We start from the raw sequence: 13,854 nt of genomic DNA on the forward strand, positions 1-13,854 counted from the left end.
GACTGTTAAGAAAGTTCTCCCTCCTACTTTAGCACACTGGTCCAAATGATCACTAATAGGTCCAAATAACTGATATAATATCTTTAAATCAAGAGACAGATATGAAATGAACCATGAGGGAGAGGGCAGGTACAGAGGAAAAAACATTTTATTAATCCTAGGTATGGTGTTAGATTATACGCTAGGCACACATACAGACATCCTCCTTTAATCCCCCCAATCCTATAAGTATGATGTGGCAGCTACACTTCATAGTTCTGCATTTTAAATGATGACCTAATGAAGGTCATTTTCTTGTAGTCACAGGACTGACAAGTTTGGTCATTACCACCCACTGACCAGCAGTGCCTGGTCTGGGCAGGATAGGGCCTACTTTCAGGATTATGGATAACCAGAAGGTACAATTTAGAACATCCTCCCGCCTCTAGCTTTCTCCATAAATAGACAGCACTTAAAACAATAGCTTACTTGGCACAGAACTGGAACTCGATGAGCAAGAACAGCCAGTGACTTGCTGTAAGATCTTGGGAAAGCCGACATCTCCATGGACCTCTATTTGTGCATCTATAAAGTAAGTATAACAGTGTCTTAACTGCCTGGTCACAGAACTTTGTGGGGTTTTGACAGCTAAGATTTTATGATTCATGCCTTTAAGAGGACACATTCTAAGTAATAAATTCCATCACCAGAAACTTCATCAGAATTAAAATAAGTAGCAAAGACACAAACTCTAGGGCACAAATTCTTTCCCTGTGGCATCCTGACTGGCTACGCCGCCCTCTCCCACCCCCCAGGCAGGGCTGACCCGGCTTCCTAACCTTCTAGGTCCGCCTAGGATTCTTGCCTGTCCCGCCACCTAGTGGCAGCAAGGATTAACATGACCAGAGCAAGCGTTCACTCCTTGCATTCAAGATCGGTTCCCTCAGCCAATTAAGTTTTTTTCCTCAGCCCCCTGCTGAGACGGAGCCTCTTCCCTTGGATCCTAGCTTTCAGATGCCTCCTACCTCACAAAGCCTGTCTTCATTAGGACAACCTTCACTTCCAAAGGAGCCATCAATGGAGAAGCCACTATATTTGCTACCATTTGTTTAAATGGTAAAACATACAGATGGGATTTTAAAGAGACTTAAAGACCCATACAAGTAGTAAATGATCCGTAATCAGAAATTATCTCTCTATTAGATTCAAGGCAACTGTGCTACACAACTCTGGGGTCCCAAAGGGGCATTCACAAACTAGCATTTACGAATGTCACCACATGGACCATTCACATATGTCCAAGGGCCCTGATGAGACTCATCACTACTTAATATATCTAAGTTTGAGAAACAAAACTTGTCAGAACTCCCTCTTCTTTCTTTGCTTCAGGAGCCACCTGGCCTTATATGCAAAGCTAAGCTCCAGAAACGCTTACTTATTCAAAAAAAAAAAAAAAATCTTCCGGGCGCCTGGATGGTTCAGTCAGTTAAGCATCTACCTTCGACTCAGGTCATGATCTCAGGGTCCTGGGATCAAGCCCCTCATGGGGCTCCCTGCTCAGCGGGGAGCCTGCTTGTCCCTCTCCCTCTTCCCCTGCTCTGCTCATGCTGTCTCTCTCAAATAAATCTTAAAAAAAATTTTTTTTCAAACAAACCCTTCCTTAATAACCCTTATTATTAAGGGGTCAAATGGCCTCCAGCTTTCTACAGCTCAGATGGCTCTCACTTATATTCAAAATAGAAAAACTCTCTGTGGAGGGTGGGCAAGTAATTGAAAGGGATTAAGAGGTACCAACTTCCAGTTATAGAATAAGTCATGGGGATGAAAAGTACAGCCCAGGAAATAGAGTTGATAATACTGTAATAATGCTGTATGGTGACAGAGATAACTATACTTGTGGTGAGCACTGAGTAATATACAGAGTTGTTGAATCACTATATTGTATACCTGAAACTAATATAACATTGTATGTCAACTGTACTTCAGTAACAAGAGTGAAAAAGATAAAAGCTCTCTGAATGGTCCCCTCATGCTGAGCCCAAAAGGGATAAAATAGCATAGGGATATGTAGCACATTTCCTTTCTTTTAATCAAGTTGACCCTTCCCTAAAGGGGAGAAACAGCAGCTAATCCTCTTTGTCTTTTTTTTTTTTTAACTGTTTCAATGAAAGGAAGAACAGTTCAGAAAAAGATTAAAGAGAACCTACATTTATTAAGAACCTACCATGTGACAGACACCAAGCTAAGATTTTTTTATATATAGGTTATCTTTCTCAAGAAAAATTAAAGCAATGGGACTACAGTCAGAAATCAATCCCCACTTTGTCAGTTACTGGGGGTATAACCTTGAAAACACATTTAAATTCTCTGAAGCCTAGTTTCTTCCCATGTAAAATGGAAATAATGTATTCCATAATGGGTACTACACAGCTACATACCGTGCCTGGCATGTGTTTGTTGTATTCTCTCCCTTATTGTGGCCCTGGTTATACTTTCTTGAAAGAACTGGAGGTCGGAGAGGGGGGGGGGGGGGGGGGGGGGGGGGGGGGAAGGTGGGCAGCTTTAGGGAGCTAAGTAGAGTCCCAAGCATTTCTGCACTTACAAACTGTCTCCAGCCTTTTGTCTATTACTAAAAATATTTGCGGGGCGCCTGGGTGGCTCAGTGTTAGGCGTCTGCCTTTAGCTTGGGTCATGGTCCCAGGGTCCGAGCCTAGTCTTGGGCTCCCTGCTCGGCGGGGGGGGGGGGGGGGGGGGTGGGCTGCTTCTCCCTCTGCTTGTGTTCCTGCTTTCGCTCTCTCTCTCTCTCAGATAAATAAAATCTTTAAAAAAAATACTTGCAAACCTATTTAGATGAAAATTTAGTTTCATTTTAAATACAAGCATATAGTGGCTTCCTCATAGATGAAAAAGAAATATGCAGAAAAAGAAGTAATGCATTATCGTATTTGACAATTATCAGGAAAGGCAAACCATGGAGTAACCTGTGAAGGCATTTAAGGCTGCCACATGGAGAACGGAAAAGTAATTTTTATACCAACTCTCCTAGGACAGATATGCAGTGTTTACTTGTTATTAGCCACCTGACTTTATGCAGAAACCAAACCAAATCCATAACAAAAAGGTCATAGTTAAAACCTTTAAAAAGACAAAGATAATAGTTACAGGGCAGAGGGCATAAACTGGGAACAAGTAGATACTTCCATTTAAAAAATACACAACATTCTTGAAATTCCCCCCGAAGGTTTCTGTTTGCTTTATAGTATCTCTCAGTGTTCTGTGGAAATATGCAGACTCAAATTCCACTTCTGCTAGTTTATAAATCCACAGCAAATAAATAAAGTACCTGGCAAAAAGACACCAAAAGAACCAAAGAAACAGATGAATCAGGGGAAATATTACGACTAAAGTCATCGAGTAAAAGCTTCTTAAGCTCTGAGGCATTTTTCTTCACCTAGTTAGCTTCTAAGACTGAACAAATCATTTGAAAACTTTTATTACAAGCCTGGAGATACATAAGGAGCCATGAAAACCTTCATCTGACAAGGGCTTAATTAAATACAACAGTAAATTGTGTATTTACATCAGTGTGAGTTGAATATTGCTTATGTTTTTCCCCCCATATGTTCCTGATTCAGATTAGGACTGACTTTCGAAAGGAAAAATATTTTTTTTCCTAAGTGGGTATTCTATTAACATACAAAAACTTAGAAAAATCAATATTAACTTTGAACATGATGAATAAATGCTGAACCCTCAGACACAGGAACAACACACATCACATATGGATTAGATGTTTCAAGCAGGGTTTCTATAAATACAACTTCATTAAAAATTCACTAGTAATCTACTGGAAAAAGTGGATTACTTGTATTCTTTATCTCAGTTAACAGCATTTTAAAATCCCTAGTTATTCAATAGAAACAATATGTAGAAAGCCCATGAATTTTTAAGAGACCTGGGTGAAATACTTAATCTGTAATACAGTAATTGGGATCTTGGGCAAGGTATTTCATTTCTCTGAACCTCAGTTTTGCTGTCTATAAAATGAGTGTCTATGTCAGAGGAGTAACATTAACTTATCACAGAAAATATACAAAGGACACCATAAAGTCTACAGTACCTAGTAAGAATCTAAGTAGATCCTCAGATCACCAACTCTTCTTTGCCTTAGTTTTTCAGCATCTTTCTCTAAACCAATCTTCTCAAGTTTTTTTCATACAACCCATTAAAACTTCTGACTCTGCACCCCAAGAGATGAGTATTTATAAATTATACATGGATGACTATACTAGTATATTATAAAATACACAAAAATAGAACTTTTAATAAGAGGATAATAAAGATAAAATGAAAAGCAGTTTTAAATACTGGCTTCATAATATTACTTAATATCTCAAAGCACAGTAAAGCTTAAGTCAAAGTTCATACTGCACACTGGATATACACCCAGACTTCAAAGAATCTTTGTGATAATTCTGATTTTAGTTTTTTGGTCACCCTCTTGTCCTATCAGGTTAAACATTATTTTTGCATAATGTGACTCAGAGCTACTAGAAGTGCAAGTTCTCCTATTTACTTATTGTTAACTTGCATTTTATTGTTAGGCTTATCTTCAAACTGTGGTTTCCTTAAGAGTATTTTTGCACTCATGTATCATTTTGTGAGAGTTTAAAGCTAGCCAATATATTGTATAAATCCACTGAACCAAATACATACGAACTGTACCGTTTAGCAAAATATTAAAAGCAAAGACAAAAAAGCCCTGCTATCCCTTCTGAGTCACAGGGCTGTCTTTCTCCTTTCAGGAAGCCTTACCTAACACATGGGATGTGACAATGTAACATTCAGACGACGAAGTCACCATCAACAGATGTAATAACTAAGATGATTTTTCAACATACATAATAAATACTGATAAGGATTTTTTAATCAAAAGTTCAAATATTTTCTCCCAACACCTGGATTGTTTCACTTGCCTCCAAGTATACACACACCCTATACCCCACTTAGCCTTCAACTCTTATTTATTTTTTATTGTTATGTTAATCACCATACATCATTAGTTTTTGATATAGTGTTCCATGATTCATTGTTTGCGTATAACACCCAGTGCTCCACGCAGAATGTACCCTCTTTAATACCCATCACCAGGCTAACCCATCTCCCCACCCCCCTCCCCTCTAGAACCCTCAGTTTTTTCTCAGAGTCCATAGTCTCTCATGGTTCGTCTCCCCCTATTTCCCCCCCTTCATTTTTCCCTTCCTGCTATCTTCTTTTTTTTTTTTTTAACATATAATGTATTATTTGTTTCAGAGGTACAAGTCTGTGATTCATCAGTCTTACACAATTCACAGCGCTCACCATAGCACATACCCTCCCCAATGTCTATCTCCCAGCCACCCCCTCCCTCCCACACCCCCACCACTCCAGCAACCCTCAGTTTGTTTCCTGAGATTAAGAATTCCTCATATCAGTGAGATCATATGATACATGTCTTTCTCTGATTGACTTATTTCGCTCAGCATAATACCCTCCAGTTCCATCCACGTCGTTGCAAATGGCAAGATTTCATTCCTTTTGATGGCTGCATAATATTCCAGCGTGTGTGTGTGTGTGTGTGTGTGTGTGTGTGTGTGTGTGTGTGTGTATACCATATCTTCTTTATCCATTCATCTGTCGACGGACATCTTGGTTCTTTCCATAGTTTGGGTATTATGGATATTGCTGCTATAAACATCGGGGTGCACGTACCCCTTCAGCCTTCAACTTTTGATACAGCTCCTCCAGTCTATGCTCTGCATGGCTTAAAACTGTTATCTTTCTAAATTATAAGTCTGATCACATTACCCACTCCCTTCTCAGATATCCTCAATGGCACTACAACTCCTTACAGGGTAAACCCAAACCCTTCAGCCTTGCATAAAAAGCTTATCCAGCTTTATCTCTTACCAATGCCCACACTAAGCCTTATTCTGGAGCCCACTAAATTCTTAGATGTTTCTAACATATGGTCTTGCATACCTTCACTCATTCAGTAAGCATTTGCTGGCTACCTATTATATACCAGGCATTGAGGAAGACAAAGAAGACCCAGTCATTCATTGCCTGCAAATGCCCGGACTCCTAGCACAATTATGAAATAAATAAGATTATAGCATAATGTGAAAAAATACTCTAACGAAGATTTATACAAAGTATTATGAAAGCCTGGGGTCAGAATGCTTCTCAGCTCCTATCAGGTAGGTGTTCCCTCTTTCATTCAGAGTATACCTACCTCCCTTATTCCTTGTTTGATAACCTCTTACTAATCCTTCACAAATCCAGTCCCAATATCCATTTTTACTTCATAAACTGGCCTGGAAAGATTTCATGGCTTCTTCCCAGCAGCTCCTATATCACTGCATCATACTATTATAAATAACACTTACTGCTATATTATAAGTTTTGTGGAAAGGTAAATCTTCAAATGTTACAAAAAGAGCTGGGTAAAGCTGCAAAATAATGATTCCACCTAATGACAACTATCAAATTTTTAAAGTTAAGATTAGCCATTCAAGAAATGTATTTGCTCCACAGGGGTTTTATTTATGCCATTTTTAATGGAAGTGTAATATACAGAGAGAAAACTGCACATACCATGCTCAATGAATTTTCACACAAGAGACCAAGTCCAGTAACCTGTACCCAGCCTTAGGCCTTTTAAGTCCCAGCGACAATCTGAACATCTATATTCAGATACAATAGGTGCAATAATCTAGTTTTTAGCCAGAACTTTTTTCAAAAATAAAAACTTTTAAATATCAAATTGAGAACTTCAAAGAACAGAAAAATTACAGCAGGAAAATATTTTAAGAAATAAATAAGACACTTTAAATTCAGCTGTATAACCAAAGTTTTAATTTTTCATATTGATCTGATACTCTATTTCAAAACAAGTATCTATTTTCCTTGAAAATATTTCTAGATTTTTAAATGAATGCTTGCTTTTTCCAGTTTTGTTGTTGTTGTTGAAGGACATACAATTTAAAAATTAAGATAAAAGCAGGGTGCCTGGGTGGCTCAGTTGGTTAAGCATGCGACTTGATTTCAGCTCAAGTCATGATCTCAGGGTGGTGAGATCAAGCCCTGAGTCAGGCTCTGTGCTCAGCACAGAGTTTGCTTGGGATTATCTCCCTCTCCTTCTGCCCCTCTCCCCACTCTGTCTCTCCCTCTCTAAAATAAATGAAATTTTTTTAAAAAATTAAGATAAAACCTTAAAAAAAACCTTTTAATTTTGTTTTGTGATCTTTATAATAGCAATAGTCAAACATCACCAAACAACTACAATTTACCAACCAAATCTCTTTCAAACAGCTACTGGCTGTTGCATCTAAAGCCTTGAAAACTTAATTTTAATGAAATGGTGACTCAAAAGAGATTTCATCATTCCTGTTGATCATGTAACTGTCTATTGGTAGGAGGGAAATGAAGAAAGGACCAGCAATTTCAGCACAAGACGCAGCTTCTTCTCTAACTAATAAAGTTTAGAAAACTTTAGGCAAATCCCTTGAACTCTATGAGCCTGATTTCTCATCTGTAAACATGGGGATTATATGCCAAATATGTGAATACTTCCCAAACAAAAACACCTCCCTCCAAATTCACTTATGCCTGTGAAGTACTGTTGTTAAATCTAGAACAACAAACATAAAGTCAGAAGCCACGTGACAGAGCCCTAATCCTACCCATCTTTGTTGGATGACCTTAACGAAGTCATTAAATCTCTCTGGGCTTCATTGCCAAGAACAAACACCAGACCAGATCACCGGCTATAGTAACTGTCTTGGTTATGGAGCACTTGAAATTCATGAGGCTCTTTGCAAAACATGTTCCTGTGGATAAAATACTGATTTACCAACTAAGTTCAGTTCTATCACACACAGGGGACTCTTATTACCAGAAAATGTAACTATATTATACCTATTAGAAAAAGAATGAAAGAAAATCACAGACACAAGTAAACAAGGCCACAAAAATAAAATGGGCTGTTTGCGTTTTTCCCATTAATTTGCATTCATATATATCTATACAGATTTCACTGTGAATTCAGTTTGTACTCCCAAACAGATAAATGGCAAGAAGTGATAAAGGTCAAGAGAAATTTTGAGTTAAAAAAATTTTTAATGACGAAATGTTATTCCTTATCTAACAGGAAGGAAAGCAATCCTGTCCTTACTGAATTTAATTATTAATCATTTGATTATTCAGTTTTAAAAGCAGAAGTCTTCACCTCAGCTCCTGGGAGCAGAGATGGACGATGGAAGCAGTGGATAATCTCCAAGGTCCCTTTAAGCCCTAGGACTTTGGTTTCCACTGAAATTTGCATCCTATCCATATATGCTATATGTTCTGGGCACAAATAACAACGTAGTACTTTTTTTTTTTTTACGATTTTATTTATTTATTTGACAGAGAGAAACACAACGAGAGAGGGAACACAAGCAGGGGGAGTGGGAGAGGGAGAAGCAGGCTTCCCACAGAGCAGGGAGCCCGATGCAGGGCTCGATCCCAGGACCCTGGGATCATGACCTGAACCGAAGACAGACGCTTAACAACTGAGCCACCCAGGCGCCCCAACAACGTATTTTAAATAATGTCTAATAAGCTGTTTTAATGAAAACAGCCCATCCCACATACATGTACATATACTCACACATAAACACATACCCACAAAACATAACCCTGGAGGACTGGGTCCCTTGAAGATATCCTTGAAGCACACTTAATGCTCTAACAGTACATTTTTTTCCATATTTGACAAACCAAGCACAGGCTATGTTTTCTTACAAAAGATCCTAGCAATTAGATACTAGAAATTTCACCCCACACTCTACCAACACTACAATATATTTATAATGTATACTTGCAGCATGCACTGGATAGACTAGTTTTGAAATGAGGACAGTTGTAAATGGCAAGAAAAATTATCTTGTTACCACAATTCCCCATCTTAAGAGGACTAGGACATCTTTTTTAAGAATTTTTTTTAAAAAGATTTTATTTATTTGTTTGACAGAGAGAGACACAGCGAGAGAGGGAACACAAGCAGGGGGAGTGGGAGAGGGAGAAGTAGGCTTCCCGCTGAGCAGGGAGCCCAGTGCGGGACTGCATCCCAAGACCCCGGGATCATGACCTGAGCCCAAGGCAGACGCTTAACGACTGAGCCACCCAGGTGCCCGGAGACTAGGACATCTTTTAACCATTATTATTTCAGGTGTAACAGTCCTGATTTAAGTTAATGGACAAAAATAACCCTAGACACACTTAGGCTAAAATACAAAATGTTTCACAATGATTCTCCTCCATATAACTCTGATTTCTAGGGCGCCTGGGTGGTTCAATTGGTTAAGTGCTTTCGGCTCGGGTCATGATCTTGGGGTCCTGGGATAGAGTCCCTCATTGGGCTCCCTGCTCAGCAGGGAGCCTACTTCTCCCGCTCATTCTTCCTCTGTCCTTCCCTCCCTCTCTCCCTAATAAATAAAATCTTAAAAAAAAACAAAAAACAAAAAGCTCTGATCTCTAGTTAAAAGAAAAACAAGAAACTAAACAATGCTGAAATAGAATACTTTTAAGAGACTTTTTTTTTTTGTAGAAACTATGTTTTCCTATAAGTAACTTTATAGTGACATAATGCAGAATACATGAAAAATTGAGACTAGGAACTCTATTTTGTTTCTTAAAATCTAAACATTTACAGATGCTTTAATTCCTTCAAGTACATGCCAGCTCATAACAGAAGTCACAACAGGTTATACCAGTTCAAGTTCTCCCATTTCCATTTTGTCCCAAGTATCACCCTGTGAATGCAGAAACAACAAACATTAAATGAACATTTAAAAAAAAATACAAGAAGAAGCCCAGCTCATTAGGTGACTGAAGACCTTTGTGTCTCAAATACAAAAGGGGAGATGGAAGCCTCAGACCATTCAAAAGAGAAAATGCCAGATTTCATGTTCAGACTTCCATTTTTATAAAATTATTTTTTTTAGACCTCCATTTTTAAAGGACTGCATCCTTTTGTGGAAAAACAACTACTACTAGTCCCGGCGCTTGAGTCCAAACCTTCCGTGTCCGCCGCGGGAGTTCGAGAGAACAGAGCTAAGATTTCAGAATGACTTCCATCTTGACTTACACGTTTAAAAATCTTCCCAATACATCAAAATGGGCCCTCCAATCTCTAAGACCTCTGAGCTGTTCCTCCCAGCTACGAGCTGCCCCAGCTGCCCAGAACAAATCAAAGAAAACCTTAGCGAAACCCAACATAAGGAGTATCGTGGTGGTGGATGGTGTTCGCATTCCGTTTTTGCAGTCAGGCACTTCGTATAAGGACCTGATGCCACATGATTTGGCTAGAGCAGCACTTTCGGGTTTGCTGCATCGGACCAATGTCCCAAAGGATGTTGTTGATTATATCATCTTTGGCACAGTTATACAGGAAGTGAAAACTAGCAATGTGGCTAGAGAGGCTGCCCTTGGAGCTGGCTTCTCTGACAGGACTCCTGCTCACACTGTCACCATGGCCTGCATCTCTGCCAACCAAGCCATGACCACAGGTATTGGCTTGATCGCTTCTGGGCAGTATGATGTGGTCGTGGCAGGTGGTGTAGAGTTAATGTCTGATGTCCCTATTCGTCATTCAAGGAAAATGAGGAAAATGATGCTTGAGCTCAATAAGGCCAAGACTCTGGGTCAGCGATTGTCTTTAATCTCGAAATTCAGATTGAATTTCCTATCACCTGAGCTCCCTGCAGTGGCTGAGTTCTCCACCAGTGAGACCATGGGCCACTCTGCAGACCGGCTGGCCGCTGCCTTCGCTGTTTCTCGATTGGACCAGGATGAGTATGCGCTGCGCTCACATACCCTGGCCAAGAAGGCACAGGATGAAGGACTCCTTTCTGATGTTGTACCCTTCAAAGTACCAGGAAAAGATACAGTTACCAAGGATAATGGCATTCGTCCTTCCTCTCTGGAGTAGATGGCCAAGCTAAGACCTGCATTCATCAAGCCCTACGGCACGGTGACAGCTGCAAATTCTTCTTTCCTGACTGATGGTGCATCTGCAATGCTGATTATGGCAGAAGAAAAAGCTCTGGCCATGGGTTATAAGCCGAAGGCATATTTGAGGGATTTGTCTATGTGTCTCAGGATCCAAAAGATCAACTTTTACTTGGACCAACATATGCTACTCCAAAAGTTCTGGAAAAGGCAGGATTGACAATGAATGATATTGATGCTTTTGAATTTCATGAAGCATTCTCAGGTCAGATTTTGGCTAATTTTAAAGCCATGGATTCTGATTGGTTTGCACAAAACTACATGGATAGAAAAACCAAGGTTGGGTCACCTCCCCTGGAGAAGTTCAACAACTGGGGTGGATCGCTGTCCCTGGGACACCTGTTTGGAGCTACTGGCTGCCGGTTGGTCATGGCGGCTGCCAACAGATTGCGGAAGGAGGGAGGCCAGTACGGCTTAGTGGCTGCCTGTGCCACCAGCGGGCAGGGCCATGCTATGATTGTGGAAGCATATCCAAAATAAGAGATGATGAAGAGGTGACCTGGAGTTTCTGTGCAACACTCGCACTAGGCAATGCCATTCCAATGCATTACTAAATGACATCCTTAGTTCCTAGCTCCTCTTAGGAAAACACGACCCGTGGCCTTCTGTCAAATACTTCACAATGAAACCTTGCTAGTGCTCTGAGCTTTCCAGAAATTGTGGCTTACTGCTCTTTCAGGGATTTCTTAGTCACCAGAATCACAGTGATAACGTTTAAGCAATTGTTTTTGGTCTCTGTTTTCATTAAATACTAAGAGTTGCAACTTGGGAAAGAGGTTAGCTGAGATTTGGAGTCATCTTTATAACATTTGCAAATTACACTCTTTCCTGTTTGTGACCTAAAGACAAGTGTTTTCTATAAAATACAAACCAATGTGCCTAAAGAAACTTAATTATGGAAAGATAATTCAGAGTTTAAATGTTCTTGACAACTTACAATAAATGTTTAGATGTATAAGTGCCCTATGAACCTTAATAAATGAGAAAGTATCGAAAAAAAAAAAGAAAAACAACTACTAGACTTCTTTAGAATATATGGTACTCTAATTTTCTTTCACATTTATCAATTCTTTCAGTATTTGGTTAATTCTTTCTGGATTAAGTACATTCAAGGTCAAAAGAGCATGACCTGAACTTTGAGGTTTGGGCTGAAACAGATCCAAAATTAAATTAATGAAAATAACATTATCAATCTCATAAGTAAGGTTATAAATAAATCTTCCTACCAGTTCCTTTGCCTCCTGAACCAACTTTTGAGCTTTGAGCAGAATACATTCTCCTAAAAATAGCAATTCCAGGAAAACCAATGGGTATTATTCCTTTACTGTATTATTGTCATCCAAGTCGCTAAATAGCAATTATTCAGGGGCCATGAAAACAGGAAAAGAAAAATTGGTCAAGGATGGCTGGCTGTTCACCCACTGTCCCCTGACAACACATTCACAATTCCTGTTCTCCTGAAGCCAGCAATAGTTTATGTCATGAGTACATTTTGATCACACCCAAAAGTATAATTACAATGAAAATACTGACATAATGTAGTTCTTGAATTTCAGCCAATTTTAGATAGGGTTTAATAGCTGTAAGAGAGCCATAACATTTGCCAGTAATTTTAATCAAATTATACTTAAATACTTAACATAGTATTTTAGCAAAAACAGCAGCTAGAAATAAGAGTCCCAAATTATTTTTTTTTAGAACTTTATTTTTTTAAAAGATTTTATTTCTTTGACAGAGAGAGACACACCGAGAGAGGGAACACAAGCAGGGGGAGTGGGAGAGGGAGAAGCAGGCTTCCCGCTGAGCAGGGAGCCCAAGGTGGGGCTCGATCCCAGGACCCTGGGATCATGACCTGAGCTGAAGGCAGACACTCAACAATTGAGCCACCCAGGCGCCCCAGAGCCCCAAACCATTAATGATAGTAATGCTCACAGAATACTTCCATAAGAAAACTGTGATCTGTAAATGGAAAAGTATTCGTCCATTAAAGTTATTAATTCCTTTGCTTTCTCAATCACTAGGCTACTACTCTGGCAATCACAATAATTTTTTCCTTTTTAACAACTCACAAAAGAGAACAACACAACCACAAAATCTCCTTCTCTAGGAGTCCGTGACTATCAGTTGTTAATTTGTTCCCAGTGTAACTTTATGAATCAGGGAGCAAACATTTTGATACTGAAAAGTACTTAAAATGACAAAGGACCCAGCTTCTTTAGTCAGGATGAAGAAATTTTACTAGATCATGCTGCCTCCTAGAGGCCAAGGTACATACAAATACTACATTCATCACAATTGTCTAGTTTCAACAAACATCACATAGCCTCAAGTTCAAGTGTTGACAACCACCAAACAGAACATGCCCTGCTTATTTTTTACTTTAAGTGATTCTTTCTCATTTCTGTGTAAATATATAGTTGCATTAAAAAAAAAAAAACTGAAATGGTGGGGCGCTTTGGTGGTGCAATCAGTTAAGCATTCGACTCTTGGTTTCGGCTCAGATCTCGATCTCAGGCTTTTGAGATCAAGCCCTACGTTGGGCTCCGTGCTCAGCTCGGAGTCAGCTTGAGACTCTCTCTCTCCCTCTCCCCCTTCCCCTGCTCATGCTCTAAAATAAATAAATCAATCTTTAAAAAAATCTGAAATACTTAGGTAAAAATGTCTACTGCAAATGACCCAACCCTGAAGAGATCAAGCAAATGACCTAAATATTCTGTTGTCAATCACAAAAATGGAGTATGAATAAATGGAAACACTGAAAATGTATACTGTAAGTTTAAA

General features: G+C 39.3%; 1 protein-coding gene and 1 pseudogene across 2 annotated transcripts in view; one reads left to right on the forward strand and one right to left on the reverse strand.

Annotated features, from left to right (window-relative positions):
* Window positions 1-13,854, reverse strand: part of FGD4 (FYVE, RhoGEF and PH domain containing 4) — a 208,144-nt gene that overhangs the window by 153,334 nt on the left and 40,956 nt on the right. For both annotated transcript variants that reach the window (XM_073877727.1, XM_025879512.2), the window contains exon 2: window positions 469-564. In XM_073877727.1, coding sequence (XP_073733828.1) covers window positions 469-564 — 96 coding nt within the window. The remainder of the gene's footprint in view (window positions 1-468; window positions 565-13,854) is intronic.
* On the forward strand, window positions 10,062-12,076 carry LOC112829879 (trifunctional enzyme subunit beta, mitochondrial pseudogene; annotated as a pseudogene).

This window comes from Callorhinus ursinus, unplaced genomic scaffold (assembly GCF_003265705.2).
Source record: "Callorhinus ursinus isolate GAN/ISIS: 27379988/994484 unplaced genomic scaffold, GSC_fseal_2.0 scaffold27, whole genome shotgun sequence".
NCBI lineage: Eukaryota > Metazoa > Chordata > Mammalia > Carnivora > Otariidae > Callorhinus > Callorhinus ursinus.